The 26,878-nt window shown below is 40.6% G+C and overlaps 1 protein-coding gene across 12 annotated transcripts in view; it reads right to left on the reverse strand.

The window, feature by feature from the left end:
• CTPS2 (CTP synthase 2) overlaps window positions 1-26,878 on the reverse strand; it is a 165,164-nt gene that overhangs the window by 72,252 nt on the left and 66,034 nt on the right. For 10 of the 12 annotated variants that reach the window (XM_030573674.1, XM_030573665.1, XM_030573700.1 and 7 more), the window contains 3 exons: window positions 26,532-26,626; window positions 24,687-24,749; window positions 23,741-23,784 (listed from right to left, as the gene is read on the reverse strand). In XM_030573674.1, the coding sequence (XP_030429534.1) occupies window positions 23,741-23,784; window positions 24,687-24,749; window positions 26,532-26,626 (202 nt within the window). Of the gene's footprint in view, window positions 1-14,267; window positions 14,374-22,564; window positions 22,619-23,740; window positions 23,785-24,686; window positions 24,750-26,531; window positions 26,627-26,878 lie in introns of those variants that run through there. The other 2 variants (XM_030573741.1, XM_030573751.1) reach the window with 2 other exon arrangements.

Consider the following 26,878-nt stretch of genomic DNA (forward strand, 5'->3'; position numbering starts at 1 on the left):
CCCAGTATAATTTATTCTCTCCTGTGAAATAAGTGGGCGACTGATGCAGAAGATAAGCTAAACGGATAACTTGATGATACACTCATCAGCATATGAAGAAATACATGCTAGGCAATCAACAACAAATAAACACAGGTTAGGTGTCAGCATTTAACAATGTCATCAATAACCTGTAGCTAACACAACAGTTGATCCTTGAGTTCAGTAAAGCAGAGCTGTTATGGGTTGGCAAAGGCAACATAACCTATTCTTAATGTTGTCCATGCAAAATCCATTTAGCCATTACTTGTCTCTTTAATTCTCTACTGAAATAGACCCTCATCACACCCACAATGTGAGCTGGAGTATTACATTGCCATAAGAACTGACAACATAATAAGATTCGGGTTGTGGAAGGTTGCCCTGCTAGAGCCACCACAACGAGGGATCCAGAAGTGATAGTGAGCTATGGGGAAAGAATAGAGAACACAAGAGTGACAGTGAAGGACGAGACATGCAGGGAAAGCCTCAAGACCTCTAGTGTTGATCCTCATCTGCTTTGAGCTTTTCCTGCTACTGACATTTGTTGGGAAATGCTTGGGGATTCTGCTCCATATAGATGGAATTATGTGTCCCATATATAACTTGATAACGGCCAGTATGGCTCTTCTTATGCAAGCACTTTAGTCATATTATCAGTTTAAGATTTCACATTAAGGGACTGTTTACATAATTGACAATACTCACATTGCTTAAATGGAAGCCTGAGTGCTAAGTATTATTTAATTATTCTGTAGTAATGTGGATACAAGAGGTTATACTATTTTGTATATACTCATTACACTGGAAATGTTGCAGTATATGTTGACGTATCAATGGGTCACATAATGGTTATATTTGTGTTAAGTGTCACAAACCTGAGAAGATTGGGAATCTATGCACTAGATCATATTTGTATCAACATCAAGGTAACAAGCCCAAGCTGCTTTAGGCCAAACAAAGACAGAAGTATGACAAGGTCCAAATAATATTTTTTTCCAAGTTTAAATCCTTTATAAGAGTACACACTTACCTGGACTACCATATTACATATCTGTTTGCTGTGCATAGAGACACACGCACACACATACTGCCATGCACATGGTGTTATGTGTGTGTGAAGGTGCTTACAGCTTGGTCATCATGTAAAGTGGAGCAATGATGATTTAACATAACCAGCAGATTGGCATGCTTTGCAGAACAAAGAAATCCATATGAAATAAATGCTGTAAATGTATCCAGATCACAATAACTGAGCCACCATTAGTGGAGGAGTTGAAAATGGTGATGGTAGGTGAGGAAAGTGAAGAGTTTGACTTAGTTCATGCAATCAATATCAATTTTCCAACACATACAATAAGATATAACATTCCCACCATATAAACCTAATGTTCCTAGTGTGCTATATACCATTCAACAGTCTCCAGCAGACAGCAGTTCACAAATGTGCATCATTAGTGTTATTTCTCCCATAATGACAGATATTGAAACACCAGGTTAAGAATTGTTGCTGCTGCCCAAATGTAAGAACAACAGTCATAAGTAATAGTTTTAATATAACAATCAGAGGCCCGTAATTCACTGTGGGGTAGGTTGTAGGTGCAGATCCATTGGTAGCTGCATTCCTGGACACCGTGGGATACACTATCACACACAAGTCAGGGAAGGGAAATAGACAGACAGTAACAACCACTTGCACCTACATGAAAATTTTCATACAAGGATCTCAAAGTAATTTACAAAGATAATGGCTAACAGATAACTATGCCTATAATGCATAGTGAAGTACAGAAGAACCATAGGCTCTCACAGAAGGAAAATACTTGTAATATAAAAAAAAGTATGAAAACTAGCATTGTAAAGAAATGCTTACTGATTGTCCTTTAAAACTCCATTGTATAAAGGGGGACAAACCTCAGATCACAGTAAATTGTCCCTCAAACCAGTGGGATTATATAGATGATCTGGATTTCCTAATGATCATCCTTTCTCTCCTATGTGCTGTAGGAACCTGTGCAGTCGATAATTCCAATTCTCTTTTACTTGAGGCTTACAAGGCTGTAATAATAAAATGATGATCAGACTCAATGAACAGACAGAGCCTCTTCTCTGCAGACATCAAAGACCTTGGAACATAACCACTGTTGTAATTAAGTCACAGACAGGTTAAATGATTTGCCGAGGTTATATGACAGTCACCGATACAGTTGGGAATAGAAACCAGGATGCTTAATCCCCAGTCCTGTGCCCTGTATTTACTAGGCCATGTTGCATTTACAATAGCCCTTTAAATATCCTCATTTAGCTGGCTTGAAGACATACTCCTAACTAAATTGGATCAGCCCCTAGGATTGATGTCAAATTCACAAATGTAGGGAAAAAATGGAACTGGAATTCCTGATTTTCAGTGTGAATTCATTAAGTTTTCCCCATACAGTCCCCAGCACACAGCTAACACTCCAAACTACATCACTCCTCCTTACTTGTTCTTAATGTTCTAGTTTTCATATGCCACAACCATAATGTTATGCCAAATGCCTCCAATGTTTCTTTTGTATCATTCACTGGCATTTTCATTTTTTACTTGATACCTGGAAATGTGGTTTCTGTGACAAACTGTAATCCACCACAGGAGATTTGATTGGTCTCTGTGTAACCAGATAGGGGACAGTGGTCAGTCACCATCTCAAACTCTCAGCCATACAGGCATGATTAGATCTTTTATAGAACCATACAATACAAGCCATGAGTTCTCTACCAGAACTTGTGCTATCTTTTGAGGAAGTAATTTCCTCTAAAGTATGCCATGTGACATTCTTCCTCCATGTCATATACCTGCCTGAATACCTTTTCCAAACCAAAATTCAGTGTCTTATGCACCACACACTTCTGAGTGTAATTTGGTTTACTGAATACTGATAACCTGCAGAGCTCTTTCTTAGAAGTTTTGAAAGCTGTTCACTCTTGTTTCTCTACATCAGCTTCACAAGATGGGTGAAGTGATATCTTTTATTAGACCAGCTTCCATTGGTGAGAGAGATGTGCTTTCAAGCGTACACAGAGCTCTTCTTTAGGTCTGGCCTTGTCAGTTTGTCATAGTTTCCTTTTAGATCAGGAAGACACAGCCATAATTGTTTATGACAAAACTTATAGTCCCCAAGAAAGCCCTCTGTAATGGGTGTGGACCAATCTCAGAGCATTCACTTTGGCTGGCTTCAGTTTAAATTTGGTCACACCCCACTCTGTGTCCTAAATTCAACACCGAGGCCATGACAAGTGTGACAGTGTTCTTCCCTAGCAAGCAAGCCTGCTTGCAAAAGCCTTGCAAACACTGTCTATGTGTTGCAAGCAGCCATCTGCATCTATGCTTTGTCAGCACTATATTTACCACCTTTTGGAATGTAGGTGTGTACTCAAAAGAAATATTAAGAATTCAGCAAAAGCAGACAATGTTACAAAAGCAGATTTAGTAGTACTATATGTTACCAAATACACCTACTAGTACCAATTTATTAGATCAGTGGCTGACACATGCTTGACTGGGCCCAACCTGTTCAGTAAACTGTTACAAGCACTGAATAAGAGTTAATCATCACTTCCTTTACAATTGTCCACATAAATTGTGCTACTCTAATTTAGTAATTTATCCTACCAGGGAAGATCAAAGACTTGCTGAAGGTTTAAAGTGCAGTTCTACTCTCAGAAATGACATTGTAAAATTGTAGAATGCACACTTCAGCTCCAAGATTATGCCATGCCATAGAAAATGTGCTCAGTTTACAAGAAACTGTGTTTCTTAAACTACCAATCCTGCAAGCTCAGAGTCAAGCTGGGTTCTTTTCTTCGAACTCAACATCATCTGTAATAAAGGTACTACCAGCTAAATTGAATCTTGAGTGGCATCTGTTAACCCTACACAGCTCCAGGGCCTTCAATGGGTTGCAAGATGATTAGAATTTATTGAATAATTCAGTTGATGATGCACAAGGAATGGGGTTGCCAAGTTTCTATTGGCACAAAACTGAATACACTAGCCCTGCCCCTTCTCTGAGGCCCTACCCCTTCCATGAGGCCCCGCCCCCCACTGACTACATTTCCCCCTCCTTCAGTGGCTCACTCTCCCCTACCCTCACTCACTTTCACTGGGCTGGGGCAGGGAGCTGGGGTGCGGGAGAGGGTGAGGGCTCAAAATGGGGGTGCGGACTCTGGGGTGGAGCCAGAAATGAGAGGTTCAGGGACTCTGGGCTGGGGCAGGGAGTTGGGGTGTGGGGAGGGGTGAGAGCTCCGGCTGGGGGTGCAGGCTCTGGGGCTTACTCAGGCAGCTCGCAGTCAGTGGCACAGTGCGGGGACTAAGGTGGGCTGCCTGCCTGTCCTGGGGCACCACGCTGCATCCCAGAAGTGGCCAGCAGGTCCGGCTCCTAGGTGGGAGTGGGGGCAAGAGGCTCCATGGTGCGGGCTGCTCTTGCCTGCAGGCACTGCCCCGCCCCCATCTCCCATTGGCTTGGGGCAGCACGCAGAGCCCCATGGCCCCCCACCTAGGAGCCAGACCAGCTGGTCACTTCTGGGGTGTAGTGCAGTGCCCCAGGACCGGTACCCCAGGACTAGCTTGCCTTAGAGCTCTGCTACACCGCCGACCGGACTTTTAACAGTCTGGTCAGCAGTGCTGACTGGAGCCACCAGGGTTTCTTTTTGAACGGATGTTCTGGTCGAAACCCAGACTCCTGGTCACTCTAACAAGGAATAGGAACCATCTCACTCCCTCTTAAATGTGCTCGCTCTCCAGTGCTACCAGGAATAAAAAGCAATTTAAATATATTCTGTCACTGAAGTAATTTAGTTATTTCTTTGAATATACAGGGAAAGAAGAGCTGTTGAGTAAGAAGGTGCTATTTTTGCATATTCACTTCTCTGAGTAGAAAAATACTAACTACTCCTAGGTATGCTGTGTTCTTTAAAAAATGGTCACCTATTTCATGTTTTAAGTTCCCTCCACCCCGTGTGCTGTTTGAACAGATTTTGAATTTCCACGTTCAATGTCAAAGAAACAGCATATATGAGTTTATTATCTTGTATAAACCTTAATTATCTCTATTTCAAATGGTTTCCTGATGGAGAAGAAAGTTACTTTGAAGCTTAAGATGGAATGCTCCAAAGAGATGAGCTGAGTAACTGTTCAGTCAGTTGTGGAATACAACAGTTGCTAAATTGCCTTGTTTGCAAGAAAAGACATCTGTTATGTGATGTCCACATTTATTTTTAATACTGATGGATGCATGTTGAGTGGTTGGTGCTTCTATCAGGATCTTTTAAAACTGCTGAGGCTCTTTTTCCCTAAGTTGAGGTTAACGTTATGGGTGCAGGGTTAGCTGTACCCCTTACTCAGTCTCACCATGGACACTCTCTCCAAATCACAGGTCCATGCCTGTAATTCTCTAAGGGTGACTATCATGATCCACTTAGGGTTCCTGGACAATGGGAGATACAGAACAGGTGCTCAGGGAAGAGGCAGTGCATGGAGCTTCCCTGATTGCACCTGTGTCTAAGAGCCACAGGGACATGCTGGCCGCTTGTGGGAGCTACGCAGAGCCAGGGCAAGCAGGGAGCCTGCCTTAGCCGCCCTGCGCCGCCGACCAGACTTTTAATGGCTCAGTCAGCGGTGCTGACCAGTGCTGCCAGGGTCCCTTTTCATGGCATTCTGGTTGAAAATCAGATGCCTGGCAACCCTAGATTCATTCCCACTTTTAGACTGTGCCACCAGGTTACAGTATCCCTGTTCATCACCTAGGCCCTCAGCAGTGCCAACTAGGTTTTGGCCTCTCTGTGGCCTTCCCTCCAGCAGCCTGTGATCAGTATGAAAATGCAGAGACTGTCCAAAACAATTATTTATTTATCCTTACTATCATCACAAACAGAAACCGAAAAGGGTTAACCCTGGCAATTCCTTGCAAGCTTAGGTAGGTCCTGTGACCCAAGAATCTCTTCATGCCAACTGAAAAGGGGGTTATAGGAATCTCCTGGTTCTGATATGTACATTCTGGTTCCCCAAAGAGTGTCATGTGAGGTCTTAAATGAAAGCCGGTGTCACACTGGTCATTAATATCACTCTGAAAACTATGTATAGATACTATGCAATGGTTTTGAGTGTGAAAGGTGAGGCCATGACCTCTGTGCTTACAATTTCTATTATTCTTTGTTTCACATGGGTAACAGAAATTCCCAAAAGTATTACATGAGAACCTTAACAACCTGCATTAATGTGGGGCAGCCCAGGCATGGACTAATGGGGACTAAGAATTAGCAAGTGCACCAGTGTGACCACTGAGAATCAGGGCCGGCTCTAGCCATTTCGCCGCCCCTATCGCAGCAGCATGCCACGGAGGGCGCTCTGCCGCTCGCCGGTCCCGCGGCTCCGGTGGATCTCCCGCAGACATGGCTGCGGAGGGTCTGTCTGCTGGTCCTGCGGCTCCAGTGGACCTCCCACAGGCGTGCCTGCGGCTACTCCACCGGAGCCGCGGGACCAGAGGACCCTCCACAGGCACGCCTGCGGGAGGTCCACCAGAGCCGCCTGCCACCCTCCCGGCAAGCGGCAGAGCGCCCTCCGTGGCATGCCGCCCCAAGCACGCGCTTGGCATGCTGGGGCCTGGAGCCGGCCCTGCTGAGAATGATGCCATGCTTCCTATGAGACAAAAGGGAGCCCAAGTAACCCGTGCCTAGCTCTTGGAACTATCTAGTCTCCAAGGCAGGGTAATTTATTTCTCCTTCTGCTTTTCCTTCTCCATGACAGGGCTCTTCCTGCTGCTGAGTCTGAAAACATCGGGGAGGCCAAGCTAGGCTCTGGTTGGTGTCATAGTAGATACAGTGAAGCTGCCAGGGATATGGAAAAGGAGCCAAGCAGGTGGCTTTAGAGGACGCTGATGGAGTCCTGCAGACCCTTAAAAAGAATATCCTCAAGGCTGCTGTCACCTCCGTGCTTTCTACAGCTCGGAGCCCAGCTGCTGCTGAGGAGAAAGGAGGTGGTGCTTTATAATTTCCTCTGCACAAGCCTGTTAATGTACACTGCAACATCATCTTCTGGATTCCTCCTTACCCCTGCAGCAATTACAGCACAGCTGCTCTGGGAGCATTGGGACCCAGATTTTGAGTGGTATTTAATCGTTGCACTGCTCAGTGTTGCAAGGCATAAGTAATTCAGATAGCTAAGTCCCATGTTAAAAAGTGATTTAGGCACTTAGGAGCCTAATTTTTATTGAAAGTCAATGGGCTTGAGAGTTTGACTCAGCCTCTCCCCACCAATTCCACTCTCATAAGCACCAGCATCTGGGAGGAGGAAAGATGGCAGGCTCTGTGTTAGGGTTTACCCAGCAACAGGGGCATAGCCACAGTGTAATGTGGCAACAACACCCTAACATCCCATATGAAGCTTAACATTACCTACACTGGCATCACTTCAGCTGCACAGTAAAACCTCACTGTTCTGTACCTTCTATTGTAGATTTGTCAGTCTGTGTCTTACTGAAATGCAGATTAATGAGGGTCTGCAGTTCTTTAGACAGGTAATTCTTCAGTTGTAAATAGCAGCTGTGAGGTAGCAGCTTTATGGTATTGCCGCAGGATCATGGTTTCAGGAAGCGCTATGAGATAACCACTTTTCGGTACATTCTCCTATGCAGGTCTGTGCCTCATGTAGTATGGGTGCATACTCAGTTTAGAGAGCTTTGTTGTAGTAACAATCTGGCTGTCAAGCATGTACACTTCATGGGCAACTGACTCAGATGCAGCACACTAGGCTGCACATCACAGCATAAAGTCTGCCACTAATAATGCTTCTACTGAATTGTTCATCACTGTAGCAACCACACCCGATTCTGTGAGGGAGACACCTTGTACATACGATTACTAAGTGTCACAGTATAACGAGGGAGTGCCTAGAAGAAACTGAGTCTGTAGATTAGGATAGCCAACCACGACATTATTCAGCAAATTGTATTCTGCAAGATGATGCACAAAGAACCTTTGCACATCAGTAGAGATTTTACAGACATCAGAAGTTGTAACAACCAAAGCGCATCGCCTACTTTATTTATGGACTAAATACAGCAAGCTGCTCTCACCTCCCCCTACTGCCACTACAACAGATCCACATCCAGGAGTGAGACTACCTTCTCTTTACTGGCTTTAAGTACAATTCTCTGAGTGAGGTCCCCACCTGTAGCAAGGGTTATAGCTGATGATTTTGGGGCAATCTGCTCCTCTCTGGATGCTCCCTACTTCCCCATTTATACTTTGTGTCCTCCTGATCTCATAAATAATTCAAGGACATTGACACTGGTAGTTATTTTGGCCCACATCTTCCATCTGTGGTTGAGATTAAATTTTCTACATCCCGCAACACATGCCCTGAAAAAGGCCATGTACGACTAGGCTGCCTATCAATGCGCTCTCACCTTCCATTCTTTTTCCATTTTGCAGAGCGCCACATCCTAATGACTGCTGGATTCGGAGGCACCAAGCGCCATCTATGCATCCCGTTGATCTGCACATCACACTGCAGTTTCTGTGCAACACACATCAGGCAGAGTTGTTCCACTCTAGAAAATGGCAGTGTACTTGGGATTTTGCCTAGTGCAGGTAGTCAGAAACTGCACACGTGCGCGCGCGCATGCACACACACACACACACATACACATATATAGAGTGGTATTTCAGGTTGTTTGCCTGCAACAAAACAGATTTGCTTATCAGACACATCTCTCCCTGTGACCAGAGAACCAATATGATATTTTGATTAGTCAGGAAGACTTAGTGCTGACCCACAGCATGGTGACAGCATACTGTTGTTGCTGGCGGCACACTCATGCACAATAGTGAGGGAATGACTAATGCTGATTGCAACCCACAGGATACAGGTATTGCTGTACTTCATGATTTGAGACCGATGCCCGCGCAGTCAGTGGAAAGGCACTCCAGCCCAGCTTTCATTATACCTTTTGCCACCTGTGTCCCCACAATAGGCATTTATCTCATTTGCTGGTTACTATAGCCTGTGGCACTACCTGATTCAAAGCCATACTGTACTCTTGCTGACCTGTAACTATATGTCTCTCTTTATTTTACCCCAGATGCTGCATTAGGCAAGTTCTGCACACAGCATAGCAAAGATTTCACAGGCTCTAGATTTTTCCAGTTCAGTCTAAGAGTTTACACTTCCCTTCACTGTGCTTCTTCACTAAAACAACAGCTCATTCCAGATATTTGCAATATGTGTGTCCTGTATGTCACAGAAACACATGGTCATAGTTTATGACACCTATTCCGAGAAACCTGGACTGCTCTATAATTTTTCCCTCTACATCAGATCATGCAGAGTTAGAGAGAGATTTTACCAGCTGACTATATCACTAATGCTCTGGAAGGTACTGATTATACACAAGTTGCATATACATAAAAATAAGTGAATGCTGCAAAAAAGAATGTTCACAAACATTTGTTCAAATTTATAATCCAGTTCATTTTGATTGTTCTCCCCATCTTTTGTGTTTGCAAATATTTTACCAATCAAGTTTACTGGGATGAACAGTCACATAAGAAGCCAATTTTAAGGGAATTTTGACTTAGTAAACAGGATCATGGAAAGTGACACAGTCCTTGTAGCACTTACGGAGACATCTGTGAGAGCTTGGAATGAATTTCCAGACTATTAAGCACATTATTTGCCCAGCTCTACTGTGTTTAATGCCCTGTCTATGCTACCAAAACAATATCATTGTCAGAGGAATATTTAGACTCCATGACCCTTGATAAAATGGTTTCTCAGCCAAAGGCTAGAGATGACTGACCCATGGTGAACTGCATCATAAATTACAGACACAAGACACATTCATTATCCCTCACTCTCTGAGCATGGGTTATAAGCACCACACCTGGATCTCCAGGAAGAGAGCAGTTTAAAGTATGACCATGAGAGCAGACCACAACAACAAATAAAGACAAAAGTCATCAGCACCAATAAGGAGTTTACTAGACCTTCAGCACCTTAGAGTTCATTTTTCCTAACCAGCTTTTAGCTGAAATGCTTTGGAGAATTATAAATGAAAACTCAAAATAAAAAAACACTTAAAAATTAGGTCTGTATTTTAAATATAGACAGCTTCTTGGACTGTACTGTAACTGTTAGCCATCCACTCCTAAACCTACATTACACTTCTTTTACATTCTTCTAGCTCAGAAGGTAAATGAATATGTTTTATGATAAAATGCTGTATGCTAAGTGTAGCCTATAGAACTAGCTTAGATTTTTATTATATTCAGCAGTACCACAAGGAACCTACAGGTCTGTATCCTGTAAGACATTAGAAGGCTAGCATAAGTATAGCCAAGCACAGTAGGCCTGTGACCCTTGGCATAGATAAATGATGTAACAGTCACCCTTAGGTTTTGGGGAACTAGGAATAGCTTGCTCAATAGCAGGAGTTGGAATATAACGATACCAGACAACCGCAGGAATACTGAAGTGATACTGGGCTTGGATATTTTAGGATAGAATTGTTGGCAGATGTCTAACCACAAGTTTGCTTGAGCCATAGCTGGCATATATGATAGCGAATTAAATTGCATTAATAAGTGAACCTAAGTGAACCTATAGGACAAATGCATTTCAATATTATGAGGGTGAGGAAGTTAGATTTGAATATGGAAAGCAGGGCATTAGAATGAATATTCATGACAGTGTTCAGGCCTTGTAATAGGCCCAACCACCATGCGGAGGAGGTTAGCTTTCCATCATTTGACCCTTCAGCTCTACTGTTATCTGCCCCCAGCTCTATTGTTATCTGCCACCAATCTTCGGAATTGAGAAACCTGGACTATTGGACTCACTCAGCATGTCTCTTATCACCAGGTCCTCAAGAAAGGGCATAAGTATAGAAGTCTAAGAGCACATGCAAGGGAATGATACCACAGATGTCCCCAATACCATATTACTCTTGTCTGTGTACGTGGCTTGGGGCTTTTCTGTCTCTAGTACTGGTTTTAATAAAAATTATCAAGGTTTGGCTTTGCCCTCAGTGTGAGTGTCCTTGCCATAAACCCTGAGGCTCCTGCCGAGATACTGGACATGTTGGTTTTAGTTCTGTGTCGCCTGATTCTGGGATAAGAACCCTCTTATCCCCAGCTCATTAATCAGGATCAACTGGCAATCAATACAATTATTATTAACCATTAAAAAGGATCAGGCAACATACGCTTTGGAAACAACATTTTATGCATATACAAAAAGCCTCTCTCTATAGAAGCTTTCCCCAGGCTAACTCTGAAGCGGGTGTGGCAGAGGTTAAAAACTAAAACACACGGTTTGTAGGGGGGAAATACCCACAGAAAGGACTTTAATGAAACCTCATGGATAGGGGTTTAGGGTGCCCCTTCAATTGTAAAACTGTTTTCATTATGTCTTTTTTCTAAAGTATGCAAAACCTTTGATCATTGGATCTATAAGATTAAAATTAGTGTACTGTTTTTAATGACAAAAGAAAAATTTCATAATCAGGGTGGGGTGGAAGCATGAAGACTATAAAGGTTGTCCCAACCCCGCAATTCTCATTCCTGCTGGATTCTGTTAGTTATTCTGGGTTTTGTGAGTCAGGTAAGTACGATCTGAATTTATTACACATTTAAAATCTCTTATATTAATTTAGCATTTTCATTTGGAAATGGGTTGAGCCCATTATATTGAAGAAAAAGCCCACTGTACCTGTGGGTTAGCAGTTAAGTATAACTTATTCACTGCTGAGATGTTAGTGGGAACAGAATTATCTCCCCAACAGGAAAAAAAATCAAACAAACCTACATACCTGGTTGATCATTTCAATATATTAGAGGAGATTTACATTTTCACCTGTTGATAACTGCTAATTTAACATAATCATTTCTATTTCAAAAACTGCACTTATAATAAGCAATTGTTGTTCATACCAACTGCTTGCCCTCTTCATCCAAAACAGACACCTGCTACCTGGAATGAAATCCATCACTGATTTTTTCCTTCTCTTTAAACATTCAAATGTAGGGTTTTGTTTTCTTTTCACAGTTATCCTTCAAGAATATAATCAGAAATATGGAAAATTTACTTGATGATAACCTTTTAAAATATTTCACCCAATATGCATTGATGGAGGGTAGTACCAGTACACTGTCCATTGGTGGACTAAAAAACCTGCTTCAGAATCAGTTTGCACAATATCTGAAGGTAAGTGTAGCCCAAGCAGCATCAATTGTACTCTCTGTGGAATGGGTGGGAAAATGTAAATATAGGCCCTGATCCTGCAAGGCAGAGCCTTATGCCCCCATTGACTAACAATCGTTCTCAAAGGGTCAGTATGTGAATCCAACACTTGCCTTACTTACATAGTTGTAAGGAGTTCACAACTTGGCACTATGAAAGAAATAGTTTTAATGTATTTTATAAGGTGTTCTGAAGGCAAAGTCGCATCAACTAGATCATACAAAATATTCCCTCCCCAGGTCTGTATACTGTATCTTGATTCATCTCAGAAGGTCTTAGACTTTGAGTAGTAGGTAAATGTGGTGACTGGTAATTATTCGATTCTGAAAACAGAAGTATCAGAATTCAGGTAAGAAGTCTGAAGAAGCTGGTAAATAGTTGAAGTCCCTGCTGTAATGGAAATGGACACAATAATTTTCTGTGATTTTAAGAAAAGTGCAAAGGCAAAAAATCACCACCACCATTTGATCTGCAGAAATGTCGATATGACACCATTTAGGGGTTTCAAGAATAATCAGATTTTGGAAGATTAATCGGAGTTGGGTTTTGACTTCAGTAGGACTCCAAATAGTTTCCTTTGCTGGACTGAACATTTAGATGTTAAATGTGGGTGTGCTGAATCAGAGTTGGTACATTTTGTCAAAAGCCTGAACTCCAGAAGTCCAGAATTTTGTGAATAAAAAAATCCACTGTATTCATTTTGCTACAATTTGTTGGATGGAGAAAAATCTTTTACATGATCCAGTACATGCAATTAAACCTATGGAAAAATCATAAAATATAAAAAAGTGTTTCCTTATCAAACAATTATTATAATTTATAGTCATAGTTTATTTAATTGGAAACAAACTTGTAAGTCTGCTAAGGTGCTTTCTTACTAAAACTTTTTTTATATCAGTCATAGCCAGTTCATCTTTGGAGGAAAATAAATCCAGATTTGACTGAGCATTCACATTTCACCTGTGTTATCAATGATTTCTACTTGCAATTTGGATAGTAGATTTTTCTAGCATTTTCCGTGTTTGCAGAAATGTACAACTTGTTTAACACTGAAATAGATTATATAATGTATGACACAACATAAAAAAGCAGCTTAAATCACAATCAAAACTAGGTTTATCCCACTTTATACATTTGACTAATTACCAAGAGCGTTTTCAGAAAATTCACTGCACCAGAATGCCATGTGCACTTTCATAATACGGACTGGACTAAAAGGAGTTAATGCTCTTAGCTAGATTTACCACATTTAAACAATTTTGCTAACACAATAGAGAGTATTCTAAATACAGGGGGGAACAGCCCTGTCTCAGGGCCTGATCCAAAGCCCAGTGAAGTCAATGCGATTCTTTCAACTGATGTAAGTGGGCTCTGGGTTAGACCCTGAGATAGTACTGTGTGGTAGATGTTGACTTTTAAAGGTGACCATTGTAGTCTATGCTACTGCTTTCTCACCTGTCTTTCTTTCCCCATCTTTGTAATATAGTCCAAACTAAATTTACCTACATCAGAATGAAAGTCTAGTCATAATGAAGCCTTGCTGCTGACTGTCATGTTCAGTTGCACTGGCTCTTGCACATGGGGACATTTTCAGTTCTTGATAGCCTGACTGTGAGAATTTAAACTATTTCTTAGGTATGCTCTTCTATAGTGAAAAGTGAAAGGCAGATGATTGCTCACACACTTTTCAGAGGTCTGATACATCTTTGATAACAACGTTAGCAGACTGTGGGAACTGCATTTCTTGGTTAGGCAATATAACAATCTCCCTCCCACACACACACACACACACGTACTTACTCGTAGATCCCATAGTAGTAGCAATACCTCCATAGTAACATTAATAGTTAGCATACTTTATGGGCTACGTTTCTTATCAGGAAGTATCTGTGACCATTAATTTTTTTACTTAACTTTTTTAATGATTTTCCTATAAAAACAGGATGCATTCTCTCTCGATAACATAATTAAATCGTTGGACAAAAATAATGATGGGAAAGTCAGCTTTGAAGAATTTCTGTCCATTGTAAAACGTATAACTGGCACAGGCCAGTGAGACAAAAGGAGGACCACCACCACTGGCAAAGGAAGAAAGAAAAAACTTGGCATTCATAACAAGTATATATATATATATGTATTTACAGATTTACTTATTGTGATAACATTATCAGCAGATAATAAAGATTTTCTTTAGTGTAAAAGGATTGGTCTCCTTGTACTGTATTTCCTATATACTGGGTATCAACACACTCCACTTCCCCGTTATTTTAGAATTAACATTTTTATTTCATGCTACAAAAACATGATGTAAGGAAATGGCCTTTATATAACTCCTGCTTTATGTGGGGGTAGTACTTTGACACATGGGACAGTTTAAATTCATGTTTTTGGAAGGGATATATGGCCATATACATTAAGGTCACTCTATCACTTCCAGCAAAGATTATTCACTACAGTATACTAGTCAATTCAGCTTAAGTCAGGACACATATCTCAATATAGTAAAATATATGAATTAGATATATCTAAGATTCATATGTTAAATACAAACTTACCAATATTCTATTTACTATTTAAAAAAAATATTTTCCTCAATAACATGTATAAAATATACCTAACAAAAATAGCTGTACTTAGGTGAATCAGATAAAAATCTATAAGGAATATCATAACTGTATACATACAAAATGAATTATATCAAATCTAAGATCAAACATGGACTGCCTATTACAGTAGAACCTCAGAGTTACAAACAGCTCAGGAATGGAGGCTGTTTGTAACTCTGAAATGTTTATAACTCTGAACAAAGCATTATGGTTGTTCTTTTAAAAGTTCACAACTGAACACTGACTTAATACAGCTTTGAAACTTTACTGTGCAGCAGAAAATGTTGCTTTTAATCATCTTAATTTAAATGAAACGAGCACAGAAACAGTTTCCTTACCTTGTCAAATCTTTTTTTTTAAACTTCCCTTTTTTTTTTAGTAGTTTATGTTTAAAACAGTACTATACAGTACCGTATTTTTTATTTTTTTTGGTCTCTGCTGCTGCCTGATTGCATACTTCCACTTCGAAATGAGGTGTGTGGTTGATTGCTCAGTTCGTAACTCTGGTGTTCATAACTTTGAGGTTCTACTGTATCACAAACGTCTCTGTGACCTCTGCACTGATGTCCTATGTTCTAACAGGATATATTAATTAAACCATTCTGACACTAAAGGCTTTGATTCCTTCATTATAAATCAGCTTTTGCATATTCTTGCTATTGACAATATAATAATAAAATATCTTTGATATCCATTTACTTTAACAACTTTAAGTTACAGTTAATAACGAATTAAAAAAACATCTTTCGGTTTAGAAAGTCAAGCACTCAAAGTTAGGAAATGTCAGAATTAAGGTTGTTTATGCATCCTTCATTTGCCCTGATTATGCATATGCATTATGGTACAGCATTTAATTCCATGATTACATTCTATTTATTTTCCAGAGAACCCAGAAAAAAACATCTGATGATGAATTAGATGGATGGTCAGTACTTTACAGTACATGGCTACAAGCAGAGCATCCACCATTCTCTCTGCTCGTATCATGTTCTGCCTTATGACAGACAGTTCAAAGAAAAAATGTTCCAAAAATTTACTTCACCATTTACATTTTTTAAAGTAACATTTTGCTCCTTCCGGGAACCTTTTAGCAAGCAACATTCACCGCAGCTATGAGAGACAGACTTGGATTGCAGTTGGGTGGGATGATGTTTGTATTATTATGAAAATACTTTCACCCATACAGCTAAATGTAGCATCAGTTCCAATTCAAGAGGCAATCTCTTTGCTAAAATGAAACTTCCAAACACCTTTTCTTTAAGGGATATCTGACACTTTACGCTTTAAGGGTCCAATCTTGAAAGGTGCTAAGTGTCATCAACTCCCATTGAAGAAAGGGGATGTTGAAAGTGCTCAATACTTCATAGGAAACACCAAACATGTTTCTGAATCAGACCCTAAACTGAGAACAACTTACAGTACATGGCTACATAGCTGCAGAGGGCAGATGAGATATATTTCTGTTGGTTCAGATCCTAATGCCTGTCAGCCTCACAGAATGGACATCTTATATCCATTTTTTTAAAACGAATTTGAGGCAGCCCTGAAAAATATTCAGAGTGGGAATACTCTAAAGGAAGGGAGATTTCACTCTTTCACAAAAGTGGTAAGACATTTTTTTGGTTTGGCTATACATGCACAACTTCTGAAATTTGTGTTTTTGTATTTGTTATAGATACAAATTACAATTTAGGCATAGAAATAACACTTAACCTCTTTCAATGAATCAATAGGAGCTGACTTCATGGGAGTGTAGGATTCAATCTCTTAATAAATATTTAGTCATATTCATTCCTCTTTTCAACACAAGCCCAATTAGCCTTGCAGCATCAGTCTTCTCTATTGTCAAATACAGATTTACAGTCATCTTTGGGAGCATGATCAGGTCCACATCAGATGAAGTTACTTTTGCATATTAAAACATGTGCAATTTTTTTTAGATTCTCTTTTTAATCCTTTCAGCACATAGCCTACATCAGAAAATTCCAGTGTCATAGTAATTGCTATTATTATTATTATTGTTTCCCTTATTGAGAAGAAAGTAATGAAACACACGGAAACTAAATTAAAAATAAGGTATCCTTGTAAGAAGAACGATAGGCCGCTAACTTAGGACCTAGAAGACTTGGGTTCAAATCCCTACTCTACCACGGATGTCCTTTGTAACCTTGGGCAAGTCACTTAGTCTCTCTGTACCTCAGTTCCCCATCTATAAAATAGGGATAAGAACACTTTCCTACCTCACAGGGGTGTTGAAAGGATAAATTAAAGATCGTGAGATAAAAAAGGTACCTAAAATAGACTACTGTGTACAGTTCAGTCCTTAAGTAGCTAGTGTTCCTTGGAAAAAAAATATTTTTCATATAGTTTATTTTTGGCCAAATATAAAGTATTTTCATACACCTTGTTTTTATTTCAGTTCTGGCTATGGACCCAACCCTGCAAATACTTCTGTAAATGAGCAACTTTACACATGCAAGTAATAATACTAAACTAAACGGAATTATTTATGTGTGTAAGGGTTGGGATCTATATTTCTTTTCTTTTTATCTGTGTTATACAATAGGAGAAATTTCTGACCTTGACTGTGTTACTAACACTTCTTATCAGTTATAGAAAAAGCAGGCCACGGGAAGTAAGCATTAAATAGTGTTATAAAAGCGTCACTTCCTCTCAAAGCCCACTTCTGATCCAATGCTCAGGGTTATAAAAAATGCTTACATTTTACTTATTCCAAAAGGTCAGGAGCACTTCATACCATATGTAATATCAGAAATATCATGGAAAATAAAGTTTTAAAAATAAAATCAGCATCTTCAAGCAAGGCCGGTTCCAGGCACCAGCTAAAGAAGCAGGTGCTTGAGGCGGCCAACACCAAGAGGGTGCACTCCGGCCACTATTGGGGCAGCATGTCTGGGTCTTCAGCAGCAATTTGGTGCTGGGTCCTTCAGTCCCTCTCAGAGTGAAGGATCTGCCGCCAAATTGCGGAGTGGCGCGATCGCGCTGCTGTGGCTTTTTTTTTTTTGCCACTTTTGGTGGCAGAAAACCTGGAGTCGGCCCTGTCTTCAAGGCTAATAATGAAGGAGGCATTTTTACAAAAGTTATCTTTGAGGCATCAGCAGATGAAAGGCTGAGACCACAATGCAAGAGCGCATCAGAAAAGATTACAACCGCTTTAATATTGTGGGGAAAGAGGAGGAATAAAAATAAAATGCCTTTGACCATTTGGATCAAATACTGCCCTAATACCCTGTGTAAACATGTTTACTGCAAAGGGCTGCAAGGAATGTACAAAGAACCGAGTGTAGATTTTGTCCCTAAATGTATTTGCAGTATAAAATTCTTCCACAGAGTAGTAATACAACTTGGCGCATTACTTTTTCAAAGTGTTGCACAAACACTAACTATATTAATCCTCACCACAGTCAGGCAAGGTCAGTAGGTATTATCATTCCAATTTTGCAGGTCAGAAAAAACTGAGGCAAAAAGATTAAAGGTCTTACCATGGAACACATGCAGCAAGTTATCAACATAGCTGGAATTAGACAGAATGAGTTTCTGGGCCTGATCAGCCCTCATTCATCTAGCCCACGTTCCCTTTATAAAATCAAATCTATATTAAACAGAGTTGAGCACAAGCTGCAAAATCTGGATATGGAATTCTAACATGCATGATATGGTGGATACAGCACTGGGTCGGGAGTCAGGAGAGCTGGGTTCTATGCCCGGTTCTGCCACTGATGAACTGGATAACCTTGAACAAGTCACTTCACCTCTCTGTGCTACTTCTTCCCTCATCTACAGATGAAAATTACCCATCTGTGCAAAGTGCTTGGAGTTCCACAGATTAAAAGAACTATTAATTATTATTTTGTGACATTCAGTTAAAAGATTTTAGTTCAAGACTATTTCTAGTGCTAAAGCAAGGATGGATTAATGCATAAATGCTAATAACTGCAACAGGAAACTCAGACATGCCCACTTTAATTTAAATCCCCAAGACACATTTTATAATGCTTTTCACCATGTGGGCTGGAAAAATGGTACAATTTTGTTTAAAACAAACTTTGTAGTTAAACTTTACAATGTGCAAGTCACCAAAAAAACTCACAAACCAGTGTTTTGTATGCAGAAACTATCAAATGGTTTCTCGGCACTGAAATATCAACTGCACACTATGGTTCCAGTCCTGCAACACCTACAGATTAGCTTAACTCCTGTGAGTAGGCCCTCTGACTACCCAGGGAGTTCAGCAGGAGTACTCATATGCATAAAGTTACTCCTAGGTGTGTCGGCAGGATCAATGCCAAGTAATGCTTTTGTAATCACACTAAACCATGGAACAAGATGAAATAGATGAATAATAGTTGAACTGATATAAATCAACACCACGGTAGGAAACTCCCTCATAGCTTAAGTATGCATTAGTTACTCTTCAAACAAGTCAAGTCACAACATTTATCTCTTCAACTTTAGAATTAAAAGCAAAAATCTCAAAAAGAAAATCTTCACAGTGCTAAAAACTTTTGATCAAAACAGTTTCTGTGCATTCTATTACAGCAATATCACTTGGGCCACTATAGTTGAAAGGATACAGTCAATTAATAGTGTTGCCAATTCTTGCGACTTTATCATGATTCTTGTGATATTTTGCTATTTTTCTTAGCCACAACTCCTTGAATCAGGTGACTGTGTAAAAATCTTAGCTTTTATTTTTTGTTTTTATTTAAATAAGTTTCTAGCCTTCATGGTTGCAGAGAAAAGCTGTAAACAGGCTTTTACAAGCTCAAATCCCAGAAGGCAAATAAAAAGAACCCAAAATTTATTAATTGTTTTTAAGAATTCCATGAGTGTTAAGCCAATCTTGTGATTCCTGGGGTTCAGCTCATGATTTTTGAACACTTGAGTTGGCAATACTACAGGTAGTAAATTAAAAAGAGTTACAAGAAATTCCAAGTTCTACATCTGCCCCTGAGAATCCTAGCCTATTGGCATGGTTCAGCAATCACATGGTCCTAATTTTTTATTTAAAAAAAAAAGAAAGCAAAGCAAAAAAGCAAAACCCAACGGTTACTGGACCCGTGTTTCTCCACCCCCATTCTCCAGGAGCAACTTCCAGAGGAGGAGTAGCCAATACAAGGAAGAGGAGTACAGTAAGTGCTCTTCTGTTTCAAGACTTAGGGCTGGTCCACACTACGGGGGGAAATCGATCTTAGATACGCAACTTCAGCTACGTGAATAACGTAGCTGAAGTCGAATATCTAAGATCGGATTACTCTCCCGTCCTCACCGCGCGGGATCGATGTTCGCGGCTCTCCCTGTCGATTCCGCAACTCCGTTGGGATTGATGGAGTTCCAGAATCGATATAAGCGCCCTCGGGGATCGATATATAGCATCTAGATGAGATACGGCGGGTAGTCTGGACGTAGCCTTACTGAGCTGCTGAGGGTGCTACCATGAGAGTGACACAGTGTTCCCTCATCAGCTCTCACGGTGCATGAAATCATCTCTGTGGTCTCAATAATTCACAAACTTTACTAACCTGATCCCCCTTAAATTATTTCTGTACATTACTATAAACAATATCCAAATATTTTAATACAATGCAGGCTTTGCTAAACTGAAACCTTTACGGTTACAGGTATTAATATGTAAGATGTCCAGCTGAAACAACTGAAGGTTCACTTTGCCTCACTCAGAGTTCAGCTGTGAAATATCAGCATTCCTGCTATACAGATTAAGATTCAGAAACATGCTTTTCAGAGTAGCTTTTATGGACATCACACACAAACTGTTTAACTCCATTAATCTTTGGTGACTTTCAGATTTTACATTTATTCCATTATTTTCTCCGTTTAAATTTTACTTGAATGAATGTCTTGCTTCTCCTTTAATGCAATCAAAATGCTGCAGATCACCTAACGATTCATGATATTTCCATACAACAGCAATATGTTGTCATAGATATGAGCTTCAATTCACTTCTCAACATCTTTTCCCTTTTGTATGGGGTCAGCGGTGCCCACAAGTCTTCGCTACTCCTTCAGGTCCATGACAGGGGTTCATAGGTCTTGGAGTTCCAGTCCATTTCTCTTCAATCTTCTCTTAACAGTCTCTCCATCGTATCTTCTGTCTTCCACATCCTTTCTTGCTGAACTCTTCCTCCCATGCTTTCTTTGTAAACCATTCTTCTTCCATTCGTATCACTTGTCCACCCACTTCAAATGTGCACTCTCCAGCCTATTTATTACTGGGAGTCCCATGTTCATCTTTCCCCTAATTTCTTCCATGCACATTCTGTCTGCCCTCCATTTGCCTGCCATTCTCAATATATTACGTGCTACTACCCGTACCTTAGAATCATAGAAAATCTTTTTTCTTCCATATGCAAAAGACCCGACCATTTCTAAACCACAGAGTAGGCAGGGAAAAACACATGCAGCATATACTTTTCCTTTCAGTTTGTTACTTAAGTGAGGCCCTACAGTACTCCTATCTTTTTCCTGTCACCCATGCACACTGGGCTCTTCTTTTCAATTCTCCAGATAGCACTAAGGGTATGTCTACACTCCAATAAGACACTTGCAGTTGGTCTGTGCTAGGCGACTTGGGCTAAGTGGTTGTTTAATTGTGGAATAGACGTTTGGACTTGGGCTGCAGTGAGAGCTCTGGGATCCTTCCTCTTAGCAGGGTCCTAGAGCCTGGGCTTGGGCTTGTCGGAATCACAATTAAACTGCTCCATAGCTCAAGACCCATGAAGCCAGGTGCATGTTTTTAACTGCAGTTTAGACATACCTTCAGTACTTCCCAAGTACCCAGATTCTTTCTTCTGAAGCTTCGATCAACAGCTCTTTTTCCACTCTTTCCACTTCCAAAACTTCAAGTTTCTTTGTGTTTATCTTCAAACCATGGTCATCAACACAGATGCCCACTTGCTATTGTTCTAACATTTAGTACTACTATTGCACTTTAACAGAGAAAATTGCTGTTAGAGTTGAAGTATGGATTTGAACAGGCTAAAAAATATTGTACTGAGGATACAGCAAAACTGCCTCACGAAAAGCAACAATAAATACACAGACTGATTGCTATTACACTGTAATAAACAGTAGTTCTCTGTAATCACTGATAAAAAAAATATATAGCATGTAAACTAGAGGCTGGAAATGAGCCCATGCTGACAAGTTTAAATCCTGATACAGATCCAGACTAAAATTAACTCAGTGCGGGACATTCAGATATGGGGTATTGGTTCAAGTCCATCGTTAGTGAGGACTAAGGGATGTTCAGAGGATACAAATAATCCATAGCACTTCAATGGCATGTTACGAAGATCATCTACTTAACAAGCAAAGAAACATAGCAACATCATGATAAGTAAAATGAGATTACTGACAAGAACATTTTGAGGGGGTTAAATGTCACCTGCAACAAGGTTTAGTAGGTGAGACTCGGAAAGGGAATACACTGTAAAGGCATAATAGGAAGAAATTCTGCTGATGCCCCCTTCCCAAGGACAAGCATTCAACACATCCTAAGATCACAGTCTTCCCAGTAGCCCGGCCCTTCTGCATCTAAACTTCCCGCCCAACAAACAGGCTTAAGATAACCTTGACAATATCCAGGGTTTCAAGAGTACATTGACTTACAAAATTCATCATTCATCATTTCTTAGATTCAAAAGAAGCATGTAAGTAAAATGTGACCTCTTGCAGTCTGTAAGGTGGGAAATGAAAGGGATCTTTTAAACTACATTACCGTTGGTGTAATGTCTGAATTTCCATTTGTTTACATATGAGTACATTTTCAGAGTTCACATTGATTTTAATAGGAGGCATGCAGACAAAATTCTGTATAGCGCTTTGACAATCTATCTTTAAAATCAGACTAACAGACCCCTGTTAATATACATATTTCACCATCACTTAAAAAAATGATTGTATTCATATTTTGAAAACTAAGCAAAAAATTCATTTTCACATTTCAGATTACAACCCAGCACTTCTGGAGCAAGCTGACACTGGAGCAGCAGTTTAACATTTAGCAGTCTATTAATTCAATATCTATCTAAAACATTTCTCGTCTTATCTTTTTCAGATTCTAGAAATCCCCATTTTCAGATCATCTGTGAGCTTTCCTGTTATGCGAATATTACATGCTCTCCTCAACTATGAGATATTATCAGGGGGCTCCCTTCCAAAATTTTGCCAGAGCACACATGGATGGTGTGAGTGCAACTTTATATTATTGAGTCAAGAGGACTTTCTGTCTGGAAAACCCAAAGTCACTACTATTGGAACCATTCGTACTTTCACTTTTACTAAATCCACCATGATGTTTTTAAATCCTTAACCAATTTTTCTCTACTTTGGGACAGTTCCATCAAACACACAGCATAGAAAACTGTCCTAAAGAAGCACTTTCTTTTTGTGACTCCAGAACAAATTTGAAAAAAAAATATCTATCACATAAAAAAAAATATACTAGTACTTCTATTTATGTTCCCTGCAATTTTATTGCAAAAATTTATGTTTTGATAAGAGATCTTTCCTACCTTATAGCTTCTTATGTTTCACTCTGCAATAACTACGTTATAATCCTTATCCTCTGCTTATATCAATCTGTGGCCATGCAAATTATTCTGATATAAAAATCAGTATTGTATCTTCATTACTCTTACATCTTCATTATAGTGCTAAGTTACTATTTAAACAATAAATATGGTAAATATGGACAGCAGACATCTCTTCAAGTCTCAACACATGAAAAAGATACATAGCTGGTCATCTAACCAAGGGGTATTAAGAAAACATACAGAAGAGATAAATCAGTACTTACAACAGGATATTTTGTGTTTGGGTCAAATTCTGTAGAATTTGCATCTGGAACACAAAAAATTCAGAATAACCACCATACGTTTTCATTGTCCTAGATCATCAGTTTTGTTGGCTTGTAGGGCTACACTGTGCCCTTAGGCACAGCCTTGTAAAGGTGAGTGTGTAACGTACAACATGCAGGAGCAGCCTCAGGAAGCACAATGCCTCAGGGAAGTCTACACATCAAGAAGGGAGTGTGATTCTCAACTCAAGGAAACATACCTGTGCTAGCTCTGATTGAGCTAGAACACTAAAAATAGTGTGCTAAAAACCTGTGGCAGCATGAGCAGTGGGGCAGGGTAGTGTCTGCCCCAGCGTCTCAGACAGGTACGTACTCAGTGCAGCTAGCCCCTCTTTCTGCTCGTGTTGCTGCAACTACACTCTATTTTTACTGTGCCAGTTAGATCAGAGCTCAGTCTTCGTGAGCTGGGAATTACACTCCTAGTTTGAAGTGCTGACATACTCATAGAGACTCATCAGAGTCACACTTCCTCCCCTGATACCTACTTGTTCTTGAGGGTAACAATTTACTGCTGGCCTAAGCCAGCACTAAATTACTACCCACTCTGCACTTATCTGGCTACTGTGCTCAATGAGTAGTGGGGTGGAGCCAATGCTCCTCCCATTCCCCATCACTACCTACTCACCTGCTTGAGGGACAGAGTATAGAGGTGAGCTGCCAGCATATTCCTATGCTTCTGAAACCAAGATCTGAGTAGCCTGCACAGGGGGAGAAAGGGAGTTCTTACTCCCTTACATAGGCATGTAGTCTAATTCACAACTGAGCTCTTAGAATTTGCTCACATTGATCTAAACACATAATACTATGATTTGAATAATCTAAAATTCATATAAAGAATAAGCTTTCTTTTAAGTGAACCAAATCCATACTAGCATACTGAACTCACCTTTCCAGTTTAAACAGTTTCTTGCAAACTCCACCACTGCCAGCTGCATCCCCAAGCAAACTCCTGCAAAAAAAAACAGAGAGAGAACAGAACAGAGTTTCACACAATAAAAAGTAGAATTTGCAAAGTAGCCTCAATTTGGCCTTCAGAATACCCAGTTTTGATTTCCGGCTACTCAGTTTGTATGTACAAACTCATACATTCTGGGAATCCTGAAGACTGGTTGACTAATTGTGCGCAAGAAATGTAAAGGTTCTCGCTAGACTATTCATAATATCTATGTCCTTAGAGTCCTACTAAAAACCTTTTTTCATTTTAAATGTTATGTGCCTAGTAGGGACAGGCTACAGCTGAAAGTTTGGGTATGTTCAGATCCAAGATTTTGGCCAGGCCCATCCCTAGTATCTAGTCAAAGAATTCACCATGCATCTTAGATTGTAAGCAACTCAAGGCAAGGACCGCATCTTCTTATGTGTCTGCATAGCACCTGGCCGAGATCCTAACTGGACACTACTATAACAGAAATGTGTAATTAAAAGTAATAGCAATACAGAAATGATCAGACATAACAAACATGTTGAAAGGGATATTTTCTTGGGATATATTATGCTAAAATTATAATGTTGCTGATTTATTGTTCTTAAAAAGATACTCCAAATCAAATGTGATTCTAAGGTCATTGAGGCAGGGACTGTCTTTTTGTTCTGTGTTTATACAGGGCCAAGCACAAAGGGAACCTGGTCTGTGACTGGGGCTCTGTGACAGGGCAGAGTGGCCCCGCACTGGCGCCGAGGGGGTTAACCATGCCTTCTTGGCGAAGGAAGCCCTGCTCCGGAAGCCCTGCTGGGCATGCTCCAACTGGAGGGTAGGTATAAAAGCCTGCAAAACTGCTTAGTCAGGGCTGACCACCAGAGGAGAAGGACAACACAGCCAGCTCCGGAGGAGGACCAGCCTACGCTCCAGGATCCAGCCCGGCCAGCACGTACCCTGTAGCCCAGACGGAGGACCCGACAGAGGGATACAGACCGGTAACCCCCCACACCGTCCCGGAGGGGAGAATACAACACTGAGGGTAGGAAGTAACCCAGGGGAACCTTAGGGACAAATCACGTTAAAGCAGCACTGACGTTCGGCGTGTTGCGGGTGGATCCCCACCGAGCCAACAGCAAGGGGAACCCTGCCAATATGAGAGCCCTGGGTTGGGAACCGGTGGAGAGGGTGGGACTAGGTCCCCCTACTCCTCCGACCATTAGGCAACACTTCCCCGCCTGAGAGGGGGAAAGATGGACTCTGGCCATTGGGCCACGCTGCCCTGATACCCGGGTTGAGCTGTATGGACTCTGGCCATTGGGCCACGCTACCCTGATATCCGGGGCAAGTTGTATAGACTCTGGCCATTGGGCCACGTTGCCCTGATACCCGGGGTGAGTTATATGGACTCTGGACACTGGGCTGCGCTGCCCTGATACTCGGGGCGAGCATGTGGGAACCTGTCATTAGGCCCCACTGGGACGCCCTTAAAGAAGGCAGGCTGGGAAATTCGAGAGGCAAGACCCTGGCACCCCTCCCTCCCCTGCCACAAAGGGGCACAGCAGTGCCAAACCCATCACAGGCTCTTAGGTGATATCGCAAAACAAACAACAAATAATAGAGTCAGGACCTCTAACATAGAACTTGAATGCTGACTCGAGTCAAAAACCACTTACATTTTAATGAGGCGCATGCAACTTTGCCAGGTAGATTTTATATCCTATTTTAACAACTACTATAGTTTTATAAAAATTAACCACCTTTATCTACATATCTTCAACACCCAGCAATATTTCCTTAGTTGACAGGTCTTACCAAGAAAAGGTTTTTTCTTTTTTCTTGCCCAAGAGATTGCTTGGAGTTTGCCTTCTGTTCCCCTAAATCCAAACCCGCCTGGGACCAAAATGCCACTGTAATAAAATCCATACATAAAATGATTGAGATGTAAAATAAGGACAAAAAAAGAAAGTCTCCGTGTGTCACTTAAAAGAATGACTTGTCAGGTTAAAATTAAATAAATGTGGTGTTAAGGGGCACCACATTTTGTATAATCCAAGGTGCCAATTCTGGGTGATCTTTAATGAGAAATGCACCTCATCAACATGAAAAATCCAATAGACTTATTTCAAGTTTTGGAACATCTGCATCAGTGTTCTAGCCAA

This window comes from Gopherus evgoodei, chromosome 1 (assembly GCF_007399415.2).
Source record: "Gopherus evgoodei ecotype Sinaloan lineage chromosome 1, rGopEvg1_v1.p, whole genome shotgun sequence".
NCBI classification, from domain to species: domain Eukaryota; kingdom Metazoa; phylum Chordata; order Testudines; family Testudinidae; genus Gopherus; species Gopherus evgoodei.